The 22,715-nt window shown below is 36.7% G+C and overlaps 12 protein-coding genes across 12 annotated transcripts; 7 read left to right on the forward strand and 5 right to left on the reverse strand.

Moving 5' to 3' along the window:
- Positions 1 to 190: 190 nt before the first annotated feature.
- SOCG_01498 (uncharacterized protein) lies at positions 191 to 1,102 on the forward strand (the record flags this gene model as incomplete). Its single annotated transcript, XM_013164451.1, has 5 exons — positions 191 to 269; positions 461 to 579; positions 673 to 707; positions 766 to 796; positions 857 to 1,102. The coding sequence occupies 5 exons, from the start codon at positions 191 to 193 to the stop codon at positions 1,100 to 1,102; spliced, it is 510 nt and encodes a 169-aa protein (XP_013019905.1).
- A 345-nt stretch (positions 1,103 to 1,447) lies between these two features.
- SOCG_01499 (bouquet formation protein Bqt2) lies at positions 1,448 to 2,007 on the forward strand (the record flags this gene model as incomplete). The annotated part of the gene is made up of 3 exons (XM_013164452.1): positions 1,448 to 1,595; positions 1,683 to 1,845; positions 1,899 to 2,007. The coding sequence occupies exons 1-3, from the start codon at positions 1,532 to 1,534 to the stop codon at positions 2,005 to 2,007; spliced, it is 336 nt and encodes a 111-aa protein (XP_013019906.1). The 5' UTR covers positions 1,448 to 1,531.
- A 469-nt stretch (positions 2,008 to 2,476) lies between these two features.
- Positions 2,477 to 4,576, forward strand: SOCG_01500 (histone demethylase Jmj2; the record flags this gene model as incomplete). The annotated part of the gene is made up of 1 exon (XM_013164453.1): positions 2,477 to 4,576. One exon carries the CDS (start codon positions 2,477 to 2,479, stop codon positions 4,574 to 4,576), a length of 2,100 nt encoding a protein of 699 aa, XP_013019907.1.
- A 220-nt stretch (positions 4,577 to 4,796) lies between these two features.
- SOCG_01501 (transcription factor TFIID complex subunit Taf11) lies at positions 4,797 to 5,402 on the forward strand (the record flags this gene model as incomplete). Its single annotated transcript, XM_013164454.1, has 1 exon — positions 4,797 to 5,402. The coding sequence occupies one exon, from the start codon at positions 4,797 to 4,799 to the stop codon at positions 5,400 to 5,402; it is 606 nt and encodes a 201-aa protein (XP_013019908.1).
- Positions 5,403 to 6,074: 672 nt separating this feature from the next.
- Positions 6,075 to 8,834, forward strand: SOCG_01502 (glucosidase II Gls2; the record flags this gene model as incomplete). The annotated part of the gene is made up of 1 exon (XM_013164455.1): positions 6,075 to 8,834. The coding sequence occupies one exon, from the start codon at positions 6,075 to 6,077 to the stop codon at positions 8,832 to 8,834; it is 2,760 nt and encodes a 919-aa protein (XP_013019909.1).
- A 376-nt stretch (positions 8,835 to 9,210) lies between these two features.
- SOCG_01503 (nucleoporin Pom34) lies at positions 9,211 to 9,891 on the reverse strand (the record flags this gene model as incomplete). The annotated part of the gene is made up of 1 exon (XM_013164456.1): positions 9,211 to 9,891. The coding sequence occupies one exon, from the start codon at positions 9,889 to 9,891 to the stop codon at positions 9,211 to 9,213; it is 681 nt and encodes a 226-aa protein (XP_013019910.1).
- Positions 9,892 to 10,140: 249 nt separating this feature from the next.
- On the reverse strand, positions 10,141 to 10,614 carry SOCG_01504 (uncharacterized protein; the record flags this gene model as incomplete). The annotated part of the gene is made up of 1 exon (XM_013164457.1): positions 10,141 to 10,614. The coding sequence occupies one exon, from the start codon at positions 10,612 to 10,614 to the stop codon at positions 10,141 to 10,143; it is 474 nt and encodes a 157-aa protein (XP_013019911.1).
- Positions 10,615 to 10,840: 226 nt separating this feature from the next.
- Positions 10,841 to 12,928, reverse strand: SOCG_01505 (meiotically upregulated Mug99). Its single transcript, XM_013164458.1, has one exon. The coding sequence runs from the start codon at positions 12,589 to 12,591 to the stop codon at positions 11,038 to 11,040; it is 1,554 nt and encodes a 517-aa protein (XP_013019912.1). The 5' UTR covers positions 12,592 to 12,928; the 3' UTR covers positions 10,841 to 11,037.
- Positions 12,929 to 14,085: 1,157 nt separating this feature from the next.
- On the forward strand, positions 14,086 to 16,358 carry SOCG_01506 (poly(A) binding protein Crp79; the record flags this gene model as incomplete). The annotated part of the gene is made up of 4 exons (XM_013164459.1): positions 14,086 to 14,206; positions 14,282 to 14,459; positions 14,508 to 15,003; positions 15,045 to 16,358. The coding sequence occupies 4 exons, from the start codon at positions 14,086 to 14,088 to the stop codon at positions 16,356 to 16,358; spliced, it is 2,109 nt and encodes a 702-aa protein (XP_013019913.1).
- A 364-nt stretch (positions 16,359 to 16,722) lies between these two features.
- On the forward strand, positions 16,723 to 17,472 carry SOCG_01507 (ribosomal protein subunit L1; the record flags this gene model as incomplete). Its single annotated transcript, XM_013164460.1, has 1 exon — positions 16,723 to 17,472. The coding sequence occupies one exon, from the start codon at positions 16,723 to 16,725 to the stop codon at positions 17,470 to 17,472; it is 750 nt and encodes a 249-aa protein (XP_013019914.1).
- Positions 17,473 to 17,756: 284 nt separating this feature from the next.
- Positions 17,757 to 18,656, reverse strand: SOCG_01508 (uncharacterized protein; the record flags this gene model as incomplete). The annotated part of the gene is made up of 1 exon (XM_013164461.1): positions 17,757 to 18,656. The coding sequence occupies one exon, from the start codon at positions 18,654 to 18,656 to the stop codon at positions 17,757 to 17,759; it is 900 nt and encodes a 299-aa protein (XP_013019915.1).
- Positions 18,657 to 18,943: 287 nt separating this feature from the next.
- On the reverse strand, positions 18,944 to 22,575 carry SOCG_01509 (dymeclin 3). Its single transcript, XM_013164462.1, has 8 exons — positions 22,462 to 22,575; positions 22,377 to 22,419; positions 22,293 to 22,325; positions 21,639 to 22,231; positions 21,376 to 21,583; positions 20,951 to 21,322; positions 20,647 to 20,904; positions 18,944 to 20,604 (listed from the first exon to the last, which is right to left on the reverse strand). Exons 1-8 carry the CDS (start codon positions 22,479 to 22,481, stop codon positions 19,459 to 19,461), a joined length of 2,673 nt encoding a protein of 890 aa, XP_013019916.1. The 5' UTR covers positions 22,482 to 22,575; the 3' UTR covers positions 18,944 to 19,458.
- Positions 22,576 to 22,715: the final 140 nt, after the last annotated feature.

Consider the following 22,715-nt stretch of genomic DNA (forward strand, 5'->3'; position numbering starts at 1 on the left):
TTTATAGCTATGTAAAGCATTACCACTATATTCTAGAATCACACGCTTCAGTTCATATTTTAAGTTACTTATTTCTTTATGTATAAACTGAACACTCCTTTACTGAATTATAAGCATCATGTCATAACAATTACGATTCCTTTCTCTACTGCATTTGCTGTCTTCCTGAACCAACAGTATGGAAAGCAAAATGACCAATTCAGTCCGTGTTCGTCCCATTACCAACAAAGATATTTCAACTGTTATTCAGTTCATCATTGAACTCGCAGGTAAGTTTTTGTCTACGTAGCGCTACTAAACCAGGTTCCTTTAAAATGGGTATATACTCAGAATAAAGAATGTGCTGATTGAATGTGTTTTGTCCTTTTTAATGATACAATGCCTTAAATATTTTGATGGGAACAAGTTGTATATTGACAGTTACCTATACATGTCTCGAGTATTTACTAATGGTTTGCAGATTTTGAAGAAGCAAGAGACCAAGTAGAAGCTACGGAAGAGAGTCTTTTGAATGTTTTTGGATTCAACGAAAATTCAAATCCTACAGCCTATTGTCTTTTCGTTGAGGAGAATGAAAAGGTATGTCGAATATTTGCATCTATGTCAGCATCCTTACCTGATCCCTTTATATTCATCCTGTTTGCGACTTCTTTCAATGCTAACCTATAAAAGCCAGTAGGTATGGCAATATACTTTCTAAACTTTAGGTAAGTTCATTTACTACTACCTGTTTTTTTTGAGTCAAATTATTAACAATGTTAACAGTACCTGGACCGGCCGGGTTGGCATATATTTGGTATGCTTTACTTTTTATTTTTGCAAGTTCTATTCTTGAGCACTTTCTAATATTGACTAGGAGGATTTGTATATTCAACCGACACATCGTGGTAAAGGATATGGTAGCTTCTTACTCTCTTATTTAGCCCGTGAGTCTTTACGGATTGGAGGAAAACGATTAGATTGGGTTGTTCTTGATTGGAACCAGAAAGCTATTGATGTTTATGAAAAAGCCGGAGCAAAGAAGATTGTCGGATGGAGCATGATGCGCGTTACAGGCGAGAAGTTGAAACACTTAGCCGATAAATTACCAGATAACTTTTAATTGGACTTCATTCTTTATGATTAAGAGGTTATCTTTTATCGACGTTCATGAATAGCTTACTTGCCTACATTGTTAACAATGACTTGTAGTCAAGAAAACTTCTCATGTTGTTTGTGAATTGTAATACTTCCAGATTTATTACTTATACTTTTGATTTATATAATTCCTTCTTGTAAGTTATTAGAAATTCTTTTGGGATATAACGCATCATCATATTGAGCTGAACTAGCTTACTTGACTAATATACGAGAGAATGCAATATATACAACCATATATAATTCATGGTAGAAAAAAAACTCTTTTGAATCAATTCCTTTTTTAGTTTTATCGAAAGTTGTGAACTTTTGAAAAGACTGCGCGACGCGTTCTTGTATTATATAATGACGCGTAAACCGTAAACAATCTTACAGCAAATATTTTTATAGAAACATGTTTCGTGGGAAATGCGCATATTTTGATGAAACAGTTCCCTCTCATTTAATTGCACTTTGGCGTAAGTAAATACAAGACTTTTGAAATGCTGCGTGAATCTTAAATTACTATGACCGAACAATTGCAACTGACCCATGAAAATATATAGAAATACACAATGGCACAGCTAAATTCCTTCCTGAAGGTTATCACAAGTTTGATTACGCTTTCTCAATGAATGCTGGAAAGAAAGTACGACTCTCCATATATGAAACACTTTGTACAACTTCCCCTTGGTGGATCGCAGAGCAAGTTACTATTTTGAGAAGAGGGTATTATTCAATTCATTTACCTAATAATTATAACTTACTTACATACGCGCTAGAAAACCAAAAATGGCTCCCATCATTCATTTTAATGAAGTAGAACCTTTATACGTCGACCATCGAATTCAAACGGTCTATTTACAACCGATTCGTTCTCCCAATCTTTAATTTCGTTTAAAAGAATCTTTAAAATCCGCTGGTACTTTTTTCCTTTTTCTTTCTTCTACTCTCTACTCTGAAACTTATACTTTCCTCGGTTCACATGAGGTGCGTAAAAACCGCTCAAAATAGTTTTTTAATATCAAAATCTATGAAACTAAAGCTTGGATCCGTAGGAATGAATAATCGCTCTTCGTCTCGCATTGTCTGATCTCCTCCCATTACACGAAACCACCAAACGACTTACTGAACACAATTTTGGTCAATTGAAACTATTGTCTCTCGAAATCTAAACGTGTTTATCCTTTTTAATGCATCAATAAAGAATTTATTTAAAACTGTGAAGTTTAAATGAAACAAAGCTTTTTGTAATTTCTTCGCATTTCTTTACCGTTGTTTACTTGTGCTAGCCCCGTCTATTCAGACAGTGAAAATAGTACCTGCTCTCTGAGAGGTATCCTGAACTATAAACACTTCGATGATTATGAGTCATTCTTCTGTTCGCAATTCACGACCTACCCAGGTTGCATATCAACCTTCGTCAAAGGAAACTCTTACAGACCGTAAAACAACAAGGCGGAGGAATGCTATGTATTCGGAAAATTCAGAATTGAACAATTATCAGAATCGTCCTTCAGCAGTAGGCCTTTCTCCTGCACCAACATTTTACCCTACCGATGAAGAATTCAAAGACGCAATCAGATATATTCAAAAAATTACACCAGTTGCAAAAGAATTTGGAATTGTCAAGATAGTACCTCCTAGTGGCTGGAAACCATCGTTTGAATTGGACATGGATAAATTTACTTTTCGTGCAAGACGCCAAGATTTACGGATGATGGATTTAGGATTCCGGGAATCTGCAGCATATGATGAACGCGTGTACAGGTATTTTTGTAATAAAGGCATTGAGCTTCCACAAATATTTATAATCGCTAACACCACGGTGGATCTATATCAAATACGAAATTCTCTCGAACGCTTAGGATTTTCAAAAGGAGCAGCAATTCCAAAGGAGTGTTGGAGAAGGGTACTTGTATCTATGAACTTACCAAATACTTCAGGGGCTGAGAAGGAAATAATGACCATCTACTCGAAATACATTGCTCCTTTTGAAGAGTACGTTGCTACATTGTCATCCGATGCAAATAAGTACCAACCTCTTTTTACAAAAGTGGAGGATAACGAATTACCGCTTACCGATAAGTCGTCAAGGAAACAAAAAATAGAAGATGTTTCATTTCGTAGATCTTCGAGGAAAAAATCGGACTCAGTAGAAGAAACTACTACTCAGAAACACAACGGAGGGATGAATGCGGCGAGGAAGAAACGCGCAAAAACATGCGAAAGCTGTCAAAGAAAAATTGATTTTTCTGTTGAATGCCTTGGTAAGGAGTCATATTGTAAAGATTGCATCCTAACCCCTCATGTATTTGGTTTTGAAATGGGTGATGTTTATACTCTTTCCGAGTTTGAAAAGAAATGTGATAATTTCAAGACTGAGTATTTTTCAAAATTTGATACGCAAACGCTTATAAGTGACGAATTAGTGGAAGCAGAATATTGGAAGTTAGTAAAAAGTAAAGAAGAAGCCTATGAGGTTGAATATGGCGCCGACTTATCTACCATGGACAAGGGGAGTGCCTTTCCACACTGGCGGAAAACACCAAAAAATCCATATTCAAGAGACCCATGGAATCTGAACGTTTTAGCTTCTTCGAATGGCTCTTTACTTCGATACGTTGAGAACGCAGTTTCTGGAATTACGTCTCCTTGGCTATACATCGGAATGTGCTTTTCGACGTTTTGTTGGCACGTAGAGGATAATTATACATATTCAGCAAACTATCAGCATTCTGGTGAAACAAAGCTTTGGTATGGTATTCCTGGTAATGATGCTTCTAAGTTTGAGGAAGCAGCTCATGAAATAGCGCCCGATTTATCTTCCTCTCAGCCTGATTTATTATACCAGCTTGCTGCTATGGCTAATCCGAAAGAGTTGACGAAAAGGGGAGTTAAAGTATATTATGTGGACCAGACTCCAAACGACTTTGTCGTCACTTTTCCAAAGTGCTTTCATGGTGGTATCAACCTTGGATTTAATATTAATGAAGCTGTTAATTTCGCTCCCAAAAATTGGCTTTTGGATGGTTACTCGTTGGAAGGGGCTCTTAAGTACCAAAGCATTCTTAAACCGGCAGTACTTTCGCACGATCGTTTAATTTATAAACTCGCTACAAAAAATACTGATGTGGTAGCGTATGAAGAGCTTCTACCTTGTCTTCGCGAAGCAATTACGAGGGAGCAAAGCGAACGTAGCTTTATAAGAAAACAATATCACTTGAACGAGGCTTTGGTTCGTGAACCTCTGAAAACAGATGAGCAATGGCAATGTGTGTATTGTAATGCTTATTCTTACTTTTCAAAAATTGTCTGTCCTTGCACGTCTTTAGTTGCTTGTACAAAACATATGGAAAAACTTTGTGATTGCAAAATTGAAAAGAAGACCTTGCAAATACGAATACGTGATACCGAATTGTTGAACTTGCTAAATTTGAAACTCCCAAAACTTTCTTGAATTTTTCAGATTTATTGGACTATGAATGACAAACAAAACCATTTCTTCTAGTTTTCCATTGTTCCTCATATTCATTTCAGAATTACGAGATCCTTCATAGCTCGCTATTTGAAGAGTACAAGGAATTTGCTACAGTGGATGGCGTTTGTAACATAAAAGTTAAGAGTCCCATCATATCAGGCTTTTTTAGCGCTTAAACAGAGGATTTGACTTTTGAAGTATGAAAAGGAATGGATCAAGCTCAGTTTTGCCTACTACGCAAAGCTCTGCAAGTTTTGAAAGATCAGAATCTCCAAGTTCTGGAATCCCACCTAAAGCTCGAACCGCTTCTCCTGTGAATGATGTTAACGTAAATAACAAGGAAAAAGAAAAGGAACTATGGAATCGACAAGATGAAAACGAATTGGAAGAAGATGATCGGGATGACTTTGGAACAGCCGCTATTTCCAACGTTACAACCAAACCGGGCGAAGCAGACGATGATACAAATGAAAAAGTTAGGACAAGATATTTATTGGATAGTTTTGATGAAGAACAGATGCAGCGTTATGAAGTCTTTAGAAGAGCAAATCTCAACAAAACGAACGTCAAAAAGCTGGCCAACCAAATCCTCAACCAGAGTGTCACCCCAAACGTTGCGATTGTCATATCCGGTTTTTCCAAAGTCTTTGTAGGTGAGATGATTGAACTGGCCAGAAAAATTCAGGATCATTGGGGAGATAGTGGACCGCTTAGTCCTGATCATTTGCGGGAAGCATATCGCCTTTCACGACAAAACCAAAGATTAATTCCTAAAAGTCGTCGTTCAAACAAAATGTTTCGATGAATTGGTTAGACATTGATTGAAGGCTTTCAAGTTAATCGTTACCTTCTTTTGTTTGAAACATCTTAAGTCCACTAAGAAGAGCATAATCATGAATGTTTTTTGGTAAGCTTGTAAAAAGTTTTCACAGGACATTCAAGTCAGGAATCATCACAAAAAAGATTTGTCTGACTGCAGGATTAAGTATATTCAGTTCCGATGTTCAAGTGCGTACTTATCGCCAGAATCTTATGTGGACGTCTGCTAATAATTGTTTAAGCTTTGAAAGACGTCTATGGCGTCGTCTAATATCTATTTATAAATTATCAATTTACGTTATTTAGTATAGACTGTTGTATATTTTTTCTGTAAATGAAATACACAATGATGAATAATTCTAATTTAGCTGTACGCAATATTAACTGTAAAATCTGTTAATAAACTTTTTTTCTTAGTATAAAGCATAGTATAAATGAGCACATAAATAATGGTTTTGGTATTTGCATTTGCTCATCATCGTCCCCACACCCACTGTAATAACAGTGAGTGTCTAACAACTCCCATTCTCCTTTTGACTAAACGCTATCTTTTAGTGATATATTTTGAGCCATTTTCTTTATATTCAGTAAGAAACTGAACTTTGATAAAAAACTTGTAGTTTGAAACAATTCCAACAAAGTTTTCCATGTTTAGATTATGAATTTGGTACGTTTTAGATGGATTTTACAATGGATCGCCATTGGGTTCTTTTTAATTGGAAGCTCTGATGCTGCTTTTCGACATGTTTTTCGTACGTCTGCTCAAGATGGATTTGCAAAACGGAATCGGCAACTTGCGTCTGAGCAAAAATATGATCCTAACTACAAAGCTCAATTCCAATTAGATACTTCTAGTATCAGGTTCAATGATGGAATTGTCAATGGTATTTTAAAGAAACATGTCTCAGAGAAAGTGGATGAGTTATTGTTTCCATTTACAATATCGTTCTTAAAGGATGGAAGCACTCGTTTTGAACTTGATGAACAACGTCGCATGGACGGTGATGTTGATTACGATGGCGTAAAAGTTCGAAAGGACAGATTCGATATTACTAAATATCACGATTTGGGGAGTCGAATTCACATTGATACAAAACGCCCGGAAGTTAAAGTACACGATAAAAAGTTACTGAAAGTCGATTATGGCGATAATCAACAATTTTCAATGATTTTACATTTCCAGCCATTCATGATTGAATTTTTGCGTGACGGTAACGTCGAAGTTGTCTTAAATCAGCGTCAATTATTGAACATGGAGCATTACCGTTCTCGTTCCGAACGCTCTCAGGAGGATGAACCGTTAGGTATGTGGGAGGAGAAGTTTGATAATATTCTTGATAGTAAGCCTCGAGGGTCCGAGAGTCTTGGCTTAGATATAAGTTTCATTGGATATAAACATGTATATGGTGTACCCGAACATACTTCATCACTTTCTTTAAAGGAAACAAATAATTCTGAGACTGGATATACCGATCCTTACCGTTTATATAATGTTGATATATTTGAATATGAAGTCGACTCTCCTATGAGTCAGTATGGTGCTATTCCATTTATGCAGGCGCACAAGAGAAATTCAGACGTCGGCATCTTCTGGTCAAATGCTGCCGCCACTTGGATTGACATAGAAAAAGATGCATCTTCGACATCTACTCATTGGTATTCTGAGTCAGGAAAGATGGACGTGTTTATTTATTTAGGTCCTACTGCTTTAGATGTTTATAAGGCATATTCAGGATTGACTGGCCGTACTCAATTACCTCCTTTGTTTTCCTTAGGTTACCATCAGTGCCGTTGGAACTACTTCTCTGAAGAAGATGTTCAGGACGTTGACAACACATTCAATGAAGTTGATATGCCGTATGATGCTATATGGTTAGATGTCGATTACACATCTGGTCGTCGCTATTTTACTTGGAATGAAGCTACATTTCCCCATCCTCAAGAAACTTTAAAAAAACTGGATTCAAATGGCCGTAAGATGGTTGTTATCCTCGATCCTCACATTAAGAACGATCCTAATTATTTTGTATCAAAGGAGTTGATAGAGAATGATTTTGCTGTGAAGGATTCGTCTGGTGTTGATAACTATAATGCCGAATGTTGGCCTGGAGATTCCATATGGGTTGACTTTTTTAATTTAGAAGGACAGAAATGGTGGGGAGATCTTTATTCTTACGATAAGTTTAAAGGCTCAGATAAAAATCTTTTTATTTGGAACGACATGAATGAACCGTCTGTTTTCAAGGGTCCTGAAACATCTATGCATCGTGATGCTATTCATCATGGCGGATGGGAGCATCGTGACATCCATAATTTTTATGGACACCAATGTATTAACAGCACTTACGAAGGAATGATCAAACGAGATCACGGGGAAATTCGACCATTTATTCTCACCCGTTCTTTCTTTGCTGGCACCAATGCCCTAGCTGCCAGCTGGATTGGTGATACTTTGGGAACTTGGGAGCATTTCCGAGGATCTCTTGCTACTGTGTTAACAAACGGAGTAGCCGGAATGCCATTTTCAGGTGCTGACGTTGCTGGTTTTTTTGGAAACCCAGATTCTGAACTTTTTGTTCGCTGGTACGAATTGGGTATTTTCTATCCGTTTTTCCGGGCACATGCTCATATAGACACCAAGCGTAGGGAGCCATGGCTTTATGGCGAGCCTTATACTTCAATGATTCGCAATTTATTGGGAATTCGCTACCGTTTACTTCCAACTTGGTACACGACATTTCATACAACTCACATGACTGGTCTACCAGTGCTCCGACCTCAATTTTTAGTACATCCAGAAGACGAACAAGGATTTGATATTGATGATCAATTTTATTTAGGCGATTCTGGACTTCTTGTAAAGCCAGTATTGGAACCTGGTGTAACTGAAACAGGTGTTTATATCGCAGACGGTGAAACTTATTATTATTTTTACAATTTTGATGAGATTAAGGGTAAAGGGAAACATGTCGTTCCTGCTACTCTAGGAAAAATTCCAATTTTGTTACGAGGAGGTAATATATTAGTTACACGTGAACGTATACGACGTGCCTCTGAGCTTACTATCAACGATCCTTATACTCTTTACATTGCAGTTTCTGGCAAAACGGGATCAGCTAGAGGTGAACTGTACATGGATGACGGTACTTCATTTGAATATAAAAAGGGCGCTTATATTTCTCGGGAGTTTACTTTCAATGAAGGTGTATTGGACGTTTTCGATACTCATCCACACCCTCAATCAGGCGTACAATATGCAGAGTCTATGAAACATATCAAGGTGGAACGTATTATATTAATTGGTGTCAATCACCAAAAGATCAAGATTCGCAAACACGGCGTTTCCGGTGTTAAGAGCTGGGATGTGAATGTCAACAAAGACGGCATTGTACAGAAACCTGGTTTATATTTAGTGTAAAGTTCTCCGTTATTAAATAAATGTTGAGATGATTATTTATGGCAGGACTTGTCATGTATTAGGTATGAACTTCCCAGATTTTTGTAAAGTTTAATAAGAAACGAAAGACGAGCGGAGAAATTTTTATTTCTTTCAAAGAGATGTTATTGAAAATTTATTACCAACAGAAGGAATGATATATGATGAATCGAGAAAATGATTACAAGACCCTAATTTACAAACGTCCAGACATGGATTAGAATCAGATCGTGATTGTTTTATCCGCGAGATATTTAAAAAGAACGACACGTAGTAGAATGTAGAAGGCAAGCCTTTTCGTACAGACAACGAATTAAATATTGATTAAATAGATGTAAATGCTGGATATAAAAAAAACCTAAGCCCAGGTAGTGCTTCGCTGTGAAGGAAAAGTTTTCGAACTCGACATCTTGCTGGAAGGTTGGAAACTAGGACCTGTGATGTGAGTGGAGTTTGGATCAGCTGGTGGTAATCCAAGCAGCTTTCTTTGATTAGGACTTAGCTTCAAATCATCAAAAGTAGGGCGAGGGCGAATAAACTGCCAAAAAGCCTCAAGGATATTTAGGAGCAGCAAGAATTGAAGTGCCCAAGAAGCAAACCTGATAGAGTTTGTTTTTGGAAGAAAACATTTTAGAAATTGAAAGCAAATAAGAGCAAATAGATTAGAAATCATGCGGCTCCAAGTGCGATCGGTAGGGATCTGATCATGAAGACGTTTCGAGACGGTATCAACAACAGGATGTTTCCAATAGCCAGAAGGAGGAGGCACTGGGTAATCTTGTTGTTTTGGAATTTCCTGAATAGGAAGCAATTTTGATGATGTAGACGCGTTGGAACTTGCATCTTCCAATGACGACGCGACTGGATGAACGTCTGAGGTGGTTTTAGAGCGCCGTAAGTCTGTAGTTACATCTTTTTGGCGTTTTGGAACAAGAAATGGTGAGTTTCGCGTCGGTGGCTCAACGATTTCAACATTTTTTGCTGGGTTCTCTTCGAAAAGAGATTGGGCAAAAACAGACTGCGAAAATGGAGTAGTCATCGTTTACGGAAAAGATTAAGAAAACCTTTACTTAGAATCTTGGCAAAGAATGGAGTTAATGCAACACTAGCGAAGATTCTCAAAGGTAGGAGTATCTGGTTCTTTGTTAGTTACTTCTCAGTGATACGAGGAAGTATATTTACAAAAAGTCGCTAAAATAACAAGCTTTAACTGTATCTTTAGCCGAACATATTTTGTTCAGTATTACACTTTTACCGAAAGTAAATTTAAGCTCAAAAATAAGCGATATCATACCTTCACACAGGCATAAGCAGCAGCTCCATCAATTAAGACTTTAGAAACTTGTTCGATGGGTATATTATATCCAATTTTTTCGAAAATTCTGGAAGCGACGCCAGCTCCTTTTTCGAGATATTCAGTGGGCAAACCTGGAGGCGTCCAGTCGAGCGAATGAAACAGGAAGAAAAATGCTGGAAGAGGTAAAATGGCTGTTAGTTCATGTAGGAATAAGAATGCAACCGCATAACTTAGCGGTTTGTCTTTAAAACTTCCTGCTTGTTTCCCTGCAAGCTTTAAACAACGATTCCACAAGTTTTGAGACTTTGAGATTGTAGGACGTTGAGATGGAAGCTTCGATGAATATTGACGGTACCTGGGATAAAAAACAGGATGGCAATATTTCGATTGAAATTTCACTGGAGGAAGAATTCCACGGATGGTAAGACGAGGAAATAATGTCTGTTGGGCGAGTCTACTTTGCATATTGGTAAAGGCTAAACAGAAGATCATATTATCTTAAGACCTCTGATCCCAAAGTGTAACAAGAAAAGTAGTGTAAGGCATAGTAAGTAAACACAAGTCAATTAAAAAGATTCATATAATTTCTAAGTATAGTATTTAAGAACTAAATTGTGAATGGATCATTACGAAATCCGAGTAAATGTTATGGTAGACATTCGAGAACAACTTCAAGGAGGAAAGACTATTACAGAATTCTACTTTTTTATTCAATACTAACAATAAATAATAAAAGAAGGAAATGTCATTAAGAGAGGGGAGGCGTTGAACATATATATCCAAAGTCTAAACTTGACGGAATAATTATCGGTAAGAAATATCACTTGCGTGTGTAGTTTAAAATAATCCACAAAAGATCTCTTAAATCTTGTTAGTAACATTGCAGACTTATTCTTGCAAGGCAACCCGTAAATTGCGCAAGCAATTTAAAGATTCGTCAACCTGACTCGATAGCAGATCCATCTCTGCTTTCAACTTTTCTTGGTGTATATTTTGGTTATAAAGGGAAGATTTTTCAAATAGTTGACGTCGGAAGGTTCTCTCGAAGCGTCTACTGTCTTCCAGCTGCTCTTTCCAAAATCTTTGCTTCCATTTAGATGAGCTGCGCTGTAAAACGTAGAACCCTAAAACAGAGGTTACAGCAAAAATACTGAAGGAATTATACATAGATGCATGAGCAACTATATATAGATACAAAGAGCCCAAAGCTCCGAAACCTTGGAATAATGTCACGTACAACGTTTGTTTTTTCAGTGCTTGAAACTTTTGTGAAACGTTTTGTTCACACGTTTCCTGATATGTCTGAAAGTCTTTCATCGCACTGTAAAAGTTCTTTTTGTCATCCCCATTTCGCGATAATTCACCCAAGAGGAATGCTAATTCCAACTTAGACTCCTTGAGATAGGATTTGCGAAGTTGGTCTTTTAGACTATTAGGCCATGCGTCAATATTTTTATAAAGTTGCAAGAATCCAAGTTTCTTCCATAAGGCTTTCAATTGAACTTCAAAAGACTCCGTATCAGCGTGGAAACATTTGGCCCATTCTTCCAAAGACGATAGCATGAAATTACTGCTATTTTTAGAGGTAATATACTTTTGGCCAGCATTTTCTGAGCTTATTGCATCCTTAAATGACTTCAACAACTTTTCTACTAGTTCGTAATTGTCTTCAGTTAAAAAAGAGTTTCGTAACGCTTGAAAGTTGCTTCTATCCCAAAGCTCTTTATATTGGGCAAACTGGCCTGCATCTTTGCGCAATATTTCAATGGCCGATAACGCTTTTGGAGAGGATATGGGCAAAATTTGAGGCTCGTTTTTAATCAGATCAGCATCCGTCAAATCCTTGTCCAAAAGATAAGTTATATGTGAAGCCGGACGAGAAGCACGATCATTAACAATGTTCAGATAGGAAGAAGAGCACATGTATGTACTATGACAGGTTGCTGAAATTAAATTATCAGTATAGTTTGCAGGTAGATAAGTGATCTCTAAGTTATGAACTTGAAGAAAATCGCTCGGTATAGAAAGATGGCTAGAATTATATCGAGCATTCTTTTGAATGATAGGAGTATCTGCAAAAGAAATAAACAATGGTTCCTGACCAAGAGTCTTTAGGGCTTCATCAAGTTCGGCTACTTTCGGTAGAAAAGGACTTGTTAAGAGAGCTTGTAAAATAGTTTTGGAGCATGCAATGTCATTTTGCGAAGAAGTCAAAGACTGTAATAAAATACGATGTTTAGGTGTCTTTACTGTTAATGCATTCGTTATGGCGTTCAATCGAGAAATGAGATGAGGTTGGTCTTGTGTGAGCTTTTTCATCCTAGAAAGGTTGTCATTCAACTTTGTCTGGAACGTCGTAATGGACTTTGATGCTACATTTGTTGAATATTTTCGAAGAAAAAGCATCCTGGGCGCCCAGTTCATGAAAGTCATTTTCAGCATTTTTACTTAACGGATGTAATCCTTATAGTGTCGCCTTAATTAATCATAAGGAAGAAAAAAAATCTCTTCTATACCTTTAAAGAATACTGTTCCTACTGATTTAATCGAAAAACCGGTAACCGCCAAATGTCCCAGTCTAGTTACTCGTAGGATGAGCTATACCACAAGGTACAATTGTCGGCCTTACGTACTCAACACACACCAAAGTAATCATTTTGAGACTAAATGCAAAGAGTATGGCAGCAAGGTTAATAATAAATGTAAAAGAAGATGTTCACAAGGTCAATTTCTGCTTTCCTTTTCGTTTTCTTTGCAAGAATGTATTATACTAAAGAGTAGTACTACAATGGAGAAGCAATGTTTACCATCTGATTTTACAGCTATGAAAGTGAAAATCACATAATTGGTTTTGATATCTTCCTCTAGAATATAATTTTATTGAAGCAATATAAGGATTCATTCTACCTCATATAGAAAAGCGAAGAGAAAATCGTCGTTTTTCGAGTCACCTTTCTTATGTTTACCGTCGCTTAAAATGCCAGTAGAACAAAAGATACTCTGCAGATTCTGAATACATAAAACAAACAAGATTTAAAAAGAATTTACACTCGTTGAGCCGGTACCCGTTCTTTGCACACGTCGCTTTTCCAATTGCATACTGGGAGATGGCTATGTATGCATAATAAGGATGTATGATCGCAATTCAGTTGAATCTACTGAGTATATACTTGCTATACACAATTCTAATAGTTGGTATACTCAGATGAATAACCCAACCATCAATAAATGATATCTTATTCAAATTGTCTTGCAGTCGAGCGCTTGCACGGTGAATATGATATGTCCATAGGAATTAACTTAAACTACAGTTCTACCTTTTGTTTCAACGTGATTTCATCCAAGGCAGCCGGTGTAAACAGATAAAACAAGTAGCAATACGTAAACAAAAAGCTCTGAAGGAGATTCCCATAGGTTGATTGTACATTTCAACATGCTTCATTTCTTTCTTCTTGAAACAAACCCAATGAATATAATTTATTTTTTTTCTTTTTTTTTATGAAGTCTGTTTACACATGCGGGTTTTGAACAAAAAAAAAAAAAAAAAAAGACAGAAACAGAAACAGAAACAAAAACACCTTAGTCAAATCACAGAAGCAAATGCAGATTCATAGTCGATGAACAAATTGGTTTAACATTCTCACTTGTATTAGATTACAGGGAAAACTAAAGAAGACAGTAGTTCTTCTTTTCATTGCTTAAAACCGGCGTTTCCCTGTCTCAAAAGCATCTTATGAGAGTTTTTTAAAGTTAATTATTGATAGCTTCGTAATGTATGTTTTGTTTATTTTGTTTGTTTACGTTGTATATTGTTTTGATATGACCCGCCTCGTTAGTATGTTTACAATCGAATGTAAACAAAACACTAGTATATATAGGTGGGGGATAAATAAATCCATGCAATACAACCTTCACCTTTTTGAATCACAAATAGCAATGAATAATTCAAAAGCGTCAATTCCTGGACAATACGAAGACGAAAGCTGTGTTATATATATTGGAAATCTTGATTCTCGTGTTTCAGACGAAGAGATCATTAACCTTTTCTCAAAATACGGTATAGAAGCCAACTGAAGATGACTTCATGTCAATTCAATTCATTATAATAAAAACACACAGCTAACTCTTTTAGGACAAGTAGTTTCGCTTTTTCGTCGGCTGCTCGATAGCTTTTACCCCAAAGAAAAATCAAAGACCTTTAAGCCTCCAAGAAATGGAGTTCAATACGGTTTCATCCGATTTTCTACTCGCGACGGCGTCGAGGCAGTTCTAAAGGATGCTAAAGGAATGGTGCTTGGAAAAAGAAAATTGTATGACCAAGAATCAAGTCCCATGATAAATATTCTGACCAAACGCAGATCTATCAAAGCAAGAGTAGTAAATCCTTCAAAACTCACTGAAAAGAGTCAAAAAAAGATGACTGACTCATCAAACTTTAAAACATCGGGTAACGAAATCAAACCGGTTACAGAAAACAATTCTCAAACTGTAGAAAAAAAAGGAAAGCCCGCTTCTCCTAAACCCTTTAATTCTAAAGCTATCAATCCCTTAGAAGTTCAACCCCAACAATCAAACAAAGCTAACTACACTCCAGTTTCATCAGACTCAAACTTTAAAGAAGCAGTATTATCGCTAGGATTAGAGGAATTTAGTATGCAAGCAGCGCCAACTGCTTTCTCATCTACGTTCACTTTAACTGTTATGAACATCCCAGCTGAAATGACTCCTATTGATTTATACAATTGCTTTAAGTCCATTGGAACGGTTAAAGGGACTGCAGTAAGCCAATTTACAGATCAAAAAGGGTACAGATATGGAGAGGTTATTATGGATTCGCTTGAAGCATGCAAATCGGTAAGTGTATCCAAAGATTCGAATGAGTACTAATATATCAGGCAATTCACATTCTAGGAGGATCCCAATATAATGGTAGTAAACTTGATGTGAGCATGAAAAAAGCTGCATATCCCAATAATCGCGTCTTGAACCTAACCCCATCCACTGAAAACTTATGGCCATTTCCACAAGAAAATTACGGAAATTCTTACTTTAAAAATGATGCAAATAACCATGGTATGACTTGGATGATGGGTTCACCTACCAAAGAACGCTATCAATGGGGAAGCTCAGCAGAACAATTCGATATTTCTGCTTATCCTAAAAACAATTTCCCCAGGAACAACAATGCACTTCCTTCAATATCCCAATGGGAATCTTTACAAGCCAATACGATGCACTCCGCTCCTGTTGACCCATGCAATCTCTATGTTAAAAATTTGGATGATACTGTCATTTCAACAAAAGATCAATTAGAAGCATTATTTTCTCCATTCGGTAATATAACATCTTCTATGCTTGCTTGCTATCCAAACTCAGGCATATCCAAAGGATACGGTTTTGTAGCATTTCATCGCATAGAGGAAGCTATTGCAGCAAAGGACAGGTTAAACGGCGCAATGATTGGAAAGAAAAGAATTTTTGTGTGTTTTGCCGAAAGAAAAACAGACAGAATTCGCCGTCTTCAAGAATTATTTGCAGACCAAAGGGCTACAAGCAATAGTTCACCATCTTCAATCTTTGTGCGTCCCGAGAAGAAGGTTCCCGTTACTATAAGAAAACCCGAGGAATCAGAAAAGACTCCGTTTAGCTCAACTCAGTCTATTACAAACACTATTGAAAGTAGCAAGAGCTTGGACGAGTCTAGTAAAACTGAGAATAAAAATAAACGGGACAATGCGATGGACGAAAACCGTAATGAGATTCATGATACTGCAACACCCAAGATAGGCTTGCCAAAGGAAGAAAAAAGAGAAAAATCCCCTTTGAAAGAGAACTTGAATTCAACTGAAATTCCTGCGAGAAAGCGTATGTCAATCAAGTCTCAGTCAATCGCTAAGAACCTCAAAAAAATTGAGGAAATGTTAAACCGTAAAAAGCTAAAGAGTTCATGTTTTGTTCCTCGAGCAAAAGCAACTACTTGCACGACATTGACATATGTAACAGTAGAGCCGATTCATTATCAAGAAGATGAATTACTACTTGAAGATACATTCCCCAAGGCGAATCATTTGAAAGCAGATCCAGATATTTCTTTAAAAGTCAAACAAATGAGCTCTTCATTGTATCAGGATTCCAATAAAGAAAACTTCGAATCTACGGTGAAAGTCGGAAACGCATCTCCTTCAGCAATACGATTATCACAATTGTAGTTTGCAATCAAGAAGTTATTTACTCTAATCTTAAAATTGCTTAAATTATATCCATATGCTATCCCAGCCTTTGCGAAAGATTCGAAAACTGGGTGTCTCGAGGACGTACGTACCAATTTTTTATTTCTCCCATCATCCCAAGAGCTATCAAAGTTGAGGTGAATTCGGAATAAACAGATATAAACCAAGTCATTTTCTTTGTAATAAAATACATTGGAAAGAATAGATCCGATTTGCGTCAAGTTTCCGTTTATTTTGGCAGAGAAGGACTATTTGGTATTAGTTGATAGCGTTACCTTCAGGTTTGTTTCTAAATTACTAAAGAACTGTATTTCGCTACTTTTTTTATTATAATTCCAAAGAAATGTCGATACCTAGGTTTATACTTGGAAACCGAAATTTATGGAATAATCCGCTGAAGATTAAGGGAAGTCTTCCATATCAAACGCTACGTGGTTATGCAAAAGCATCGAAGAAAACTTCTTCTTTCTCGATGACTGTACCCGAGGCTACCAAATATCTGCGAGCTTTGAGTGTTTCCGTTCCGTTTGATGGATCTTACGTTCTTTCTGTGGGTCTACGCACCCGAAGAGGACTTCCACCTGTTCGAGGAAAAGTGTTATTTCCTCATCCATTTCATGAAATTCCTAAAATATGCGTCTTAGCTGTTGGGGATGCAGAACGAGAGGCCTTAGAGCACGGTGCAACTTATGCTGGAGGAGAGAATCTCGTCCAAAAAATTATAGCGGGAGAAATAGAGTTTTCAAAATGTTTGGCACATCCTAGTGCTTCTCACTTGTTGCCTAAAGTAGCTAAAATTTTAGGACCAAAGCATTTGCTACCCACAACGAAGCGCGGTACTATAGTGGAAGAAATAGGTCCTGCTGTGGAAGCAGCCATGAAAATGACGGATTATCGGGAAGCAAATGGTGTTATTAATATCCCGATTGGAAAACTGGATTACGATGACAAGTTATTACAAGACAACATCGAAGCGTTGCTTAATAGTATACGCAACCATATTTCGCAGCTGTCAACAAAAGTTAAAGTTTCAATCAAAAATACACACCTCTTCGCTTCCAACACGATTTCTTTACCTCTTCCCTATAAATAATAACGCTTCAGATTCCCCCCTCCCCTTTCTATACTCTCATTGAACTACAGAAAAGACGCCCTCCTGTAATCTTTCATGTTTTTCCTATTTCCGGTTAATATACTTATTCTTCTTCAATATATTCGACTTGACAATCATATCTGAATTTACAAATTGAATATTATCCATCTATGTGTATGTTTAGCTTGCTATATTAGTATTTTCAGGAAAATATAAATTAGTGTGAATTTTTATTAACCATAGTGTAAATTCCAAAGTATTTCGAGCAAACTCAAGACATTTCTTCACTCGGTACGTCGCCATTTTGAGTATTCTTGGTCGGTATCAATTTCTATAGTGCTAGCACTTTCATCCAAATTATCTGCTGTAATCCATTGATGGTTCGGATCGGAAAGTAATGAAAAATCATCTTGTTCTTCATCAGAGAGTGGATCAGGATGTAAAGACTGACATGCACATAAAGCTTGGTAACATGTATCGAAATCCGATAGAAACAAAGTTATCTCAAAAACGGGTGACCATGCAGTATCGTCTTCAATTTCTGAGGCGTCGTTTGTTTCAGAGAATTCTCCGGCGCCATTGATCTGAAACGGAGGCTCTTGGCCAAACAAGCACGAGTAAAGGTTGGAAAGTTCATTCATGTTTTTAGATCTATATACATTTCCAGACTGGTCTTGCAACAAAGCTGTTACGGGTGTAGTGTAAGTTATGGACATAGACTTGAAATCATTCTCAGACATCGATGAAGCATTCGCATGGAGTAAAGAGCCATGTATGTCAACTATAACGATTTTTTCGCCATTCTTTCCAACGATTCCTTTTCTAAGAAACTCCTCTTCTTCGGACGTCGTTTTGCATGAACATAAAGACATAAGATCTCCCTCCAACTGTAAGTACACAAAGGGTTTTGGATTACTTTGTTTTGCATGCAGGGTAATTAGCTTATATGGAATTCGCCAACCGAAATTTTGCTCGGAATCAAACAAAATAAAAGACTTTGACGTTATATATACATTCAAGAGAGCACCAAGTCCCCAATTTACTTGACATGGGAAGTCAATTTTATAATTTACATTTGCATCCTCAAAAAACAAAATTTCGCGATCATCAGATACAGTTTCTCCAGTCTCGACTTTCCGTACAAGATCTTTTGGAATTTGATTAATTTTTTTTAGATCGGTCATTCTAATCTCGTCAAGTCACTCAAAATTGCAAAGTTCCTCCCAATACTCGGTTCCAACTATAATTACCTTTGGAAAAATTGGGAAGTGTTTATATGATATATATGAACATTTAATCTCAAGAGGGATTTGGTTGTAGTTTTAGAGATGACTTTCCTGTTATGAATTAACGAATTAAAATAAGCATATAAAACGAGTTTATAAAAGAAAGAGAGAAGTTACAAAAATTCGTAGTTTGAAGAAATTGCTCTTGAATCTGAATTTCTTTTCAATTTCTAAAATTGCTGATATACTTATTGAACTGAATTGAGCGTATACTTCATACATTGTCTACCTTAAATATCGTTGATGTATTCTTAAAACTGTACTTCGAACGACTTTTCGGTTTCTACCAAGCAAAGGTTTCATAAGAAGCGATAGAAAAGTATGAAAACGGTATGCTTAAATACTGGAGTTGCAGAGAACACTCACTCTTTTTGTAGCCTCTTATTAGCCTTGTATTTACGTATATACAATAGCGATAATTAGTTAATTTACGGAGAAAGATTCGAAGAGTCAGGGAATTCGAGACACTTCTCCAAACTCGTTACTCAAATAAGTAAAGATAATGAGCACCAGCGCTGTTTTCTTCGAATTTGCCTGAGGGTAGATTGATTTGCAAGTTTTTTTTCATTTTATAAGTAGGTTATTAGTGGAGCAGAAGATTGTAGCATAACATACATTATTGGAAATCTTAAAAGATTCTTTTTTAAAGACCAAAAGGAAATAATAATTCAATAAAACTCGTCATAATAAATATTCATTGTTATTTGGAGTTCGTTGATGAGGGAGATCCCGAAAACTGAGAATAGACACCATCTAGTTTATCAAAGATTGATTTCATTGCCTCTTCAGCGGTGTTCGATTTTGACTTTGCACCCAATGCTTTCATTGTATCACCATGGTTTCGATAAACTTTAGAATCTGAGAAAAGATTTGGTGATCCCAACATACCTTTTTCATCAAAATCAAGCGTGCAAAACCATATGAATCCCTCAAACCATTCATTCATAAGATTTGTCCATAAAAAATAGCGAAAATTAGGAGCCCTTGGTAAAATATCTTTCAGCTTGGATTCCGACAAAAACTTCACAGCATCATCAGTAGATACAGACTCGTCACTGATTTTTTTAAATACCGGAAGCGTAAATTGGGATATAGTTTCTAAAATAGCATCCATCTCGAGCTTTGAGTGCCATGACTGAAACCAAGCTTCTGTGGGAATCCAAGAATTAGTGGTCGTCTCTAAATCTTTACCAAAAGGGTTGGAAGTGCATCTTTTAAACATTTCAGCTTCAGACAGCCCTTCAGGAATCTTTCCCCTCAATTTCTTTGACATAACCCTAGGCTCATGTAAAAATACATCTTGTAGAACAGGAGGAACAGAGAACGAGATCAGTTTCGAAGATAAGTCGGAAGAACTATTTGTACGGCTAGCGGATGACAAGAACACGAAATCTTTAAGGTCAGAATCCACTGAATTAGTATTCAAATCATTACTTTCTGGCTTTGTTGGCTTTTTGTCTATGAAAACTTCGTCATTTCTTGAAGTTTCAAGGGAAAACGATGATTTTCGTTCCTCATCCAAAGCTGAACTTAGGGTCAGTGACCTTAAAGAAAGAAACTTGTGTTGTAACCGTAAGATAGAGTATGAAAAATTCGGATTTTCCTGAAACTTGTTTTCCAATATATTTGCAAATGCTTGCAGTAAATATTCCAATAGTAAATGATTACGCGGATTACGAATAAGAAAACGTGGCGAAGAAAGAGAGAAGAAGAGGTGCATTAATTTCGTACATGTAGGGAAAGATAATTTTTCAAGAAAAGGCGAAATGTTACACAGCGTCAATAAAATCAATGGTGACAGACTACTATGAGGTGATCCCTTCACTGCCGTGATGTGAAAACTAGACTAAAAATATTAGAAACCCTTCAATGTTAACAATCAACTTACAACAATGATAAATTCTGCGTATGAAATGGTCGAGAGAGCCGAAATTCCGAGAGAAGTCAATAAAGTCTGACTATTTAAACAAGGCCTGTTTAATTTCTCGCACAAAACTTTCTCAGAAGACAAATAATGAACGATAAAAAGACATAATTGGACCAAACCAGAATATTTAGGCTCATCTCTGTATCGTAAAGCGTAAAATTGAATAGCAACTAAAAAGTCTGAAGCATAAGAAGAGGTAGTTAAATAAGCTCGGAATCTCTAACAAATAGTTAGTAGACCTGTAAACTCAAAGCGTGAATCGTACATTGTTGTATAAAATTGCTTGCCAAACAAGGAGAATTAGCTCCGGGTAGTGAATAGAAGGCTTTTGTGACAAAGGAAGGTAGGATGTGATAGGCAACTGAACATTCAGTAAACGACAGCAATTATCAACCAGGAATTCGTAATCTTTTTGTAGGTGAAGCCGAGAAAAGTAGGCTCTGTATTGATTTTCAACATGACTATCCAAAGGTAGATTATACTTTCGTAGAAAATATTGTGTAGATGCTTTTGATGCTGTATAATCCCAAAAAATGAGTAACACTTGACAAGCTAGTTTCGATAAAGAACCGCTGGCGTCGTTAGAAAGTAAATTGGAATACGCAATTTTCCTGCTTTCAGCTCTCAAATTGATAGCCTACAATAATGTCAGTTAACATTCGAAGATCCATTTAGTAAAGCACTACTTACCGTGTTTATAAGCGAATAAAGAAAAATAAGGCTAAACTGCTTATTAGAAAAATAAGTCAAATAAGTCAAAGTATGAGAATTAGATTCCTCATCTTGATAAACCCGGTTGGAGATCAAAATCATGATCAGTCGGAGAACTTCAGTTCGGTTAGAAAGTAAATTTTTTGGCAATTTTGATGCTGACTCTTGGGAGCCTATTCCTTTATCCCTAAAAAAATTTAGCAATAGTATAAACAAAATTTGTCAGCTGCGCCTGTACATACCATATCCGAAATGTGAACTGTTCCGGACTTTCTTCAGGGAGCGTAAATCCACGACAAAACATAAGATTACACAAGGTATTTAAAAGTTCCTCCATTAAAGTCTTCTCATATACGTATGATTTATCAACAGGATTACCAAGTTTACGGCTAGAGGGCTCTTGAGCGGCTGAATCACCGGATGCCGGCTGTATAGATGAAGAACCAGTGAAAGGTACATCATGTTCAGTTTTTGTTGAAAGTTCTTTTTCAAAAGCAGATGTAAAACTTGCTAAATCCAACTCTGAGCTTTCCGTAGATCTCATTTTTCTTTTACGCAAGCTCCACCAAAACTTTTGATTCCAGTGACGCAGATTGGACTGTTCATCCAGCAATGGAATTACGCGCGTAAGCACACGAATACAATTTAAAGCGTCACTTGCAGGAGCACTTTCAACATTAGGAAACTGCTTGTTATTTTTGAGTGCAAAAAGTCGTGACGTTAACACGAGCAACAATTTCTCAATGTTCTCAAATTGGAACTCACGTATTCTTCGAATAAGATCAGGATGTAAGAAGCTGTAAACCTCTGCAGCACTTTCGGGTATGCTCCAAAACTACAATAGTTGCCGGTTAGCTAAACACAATTCCCGCACAATCTAACAACTTTATACTTACAGATACCCAAACATCATCATCTAAAGGTATGTCCTAACTTATGTTAGTAAGTCATTGCGCCTTCCTCTTGAGCATCGTGCATACTGAATCATCGGCAAGGCGTCCAATCCCCCGTTGGAAAGCCAATCTTGAACTTGTTAATACTCATTATTATTTCAATTCCTCTTACTTGGATTCTTGACCTCCCATTTTCCAGTATTGGCGCCAATTCTAGTGTTTTACTCTAGCAACGTCTACAATGAAGAAGCTTGCTCTTCACTTTCTCATTCCTGCTAGATTTGTGAAATAACGACACAGTATGTACCTCAACGCACTACAAATAGTAACGTTAGTATATTTTTATGTTGAATTACGTTTTTCGGTTTTGTATCTTATTTTTTATTACAATACATGCTACAGTGCAAAGCGATACACTATGTCAGA

The sequence above is a fragment of the Schizosaccharomyces octosporus genome (genome assembly GCF_000150505.1).
Source record: "Schizosaccharomyces octosporus yFS286 unplaced genomic scaffold supercont6.3, whole genome shotgun sequence".
Classification (NCBI taxonomy): domain Eukaryota; kingdom Fungi; phylum Ascomycota; class Schizosaccharomycetes; order Schizosaccharomycetales; family Schizosaccharomycetaceae; genus Schizosaccharomyces; species Schizosaccharomyces octosporus.

Bases quoted from the DNA above. Each gene is read 5' to 3' on its own strand.
- SOCG_01509 (XM_013164462.1), bottom strand. From the start codon at position 22,481: ATGGGAGGTCAAGAATCCAA. The intron at 22,232-22,292 runs GTAAGTATAAAG...CAACTATTGTAG, and splicing joins ATGATGATGTTTGGGTATCT to TTTTGGAGCATACCCGAAAG. The intron at 20,905-20,950 runs GTACGATTCACG...ACTATTTGTTAG, and splicing joins AAGCAATTTTATACAACAAT to AGATTCCGAGCTTATTTAAC.
- SOCG_01505 (XM_013164458.1), bottom strand. From the start codon at position 12,591: ATGCTGAAAATGACTTTCATGAACTGGGCGCCCAGGATGCTTTTTCTT.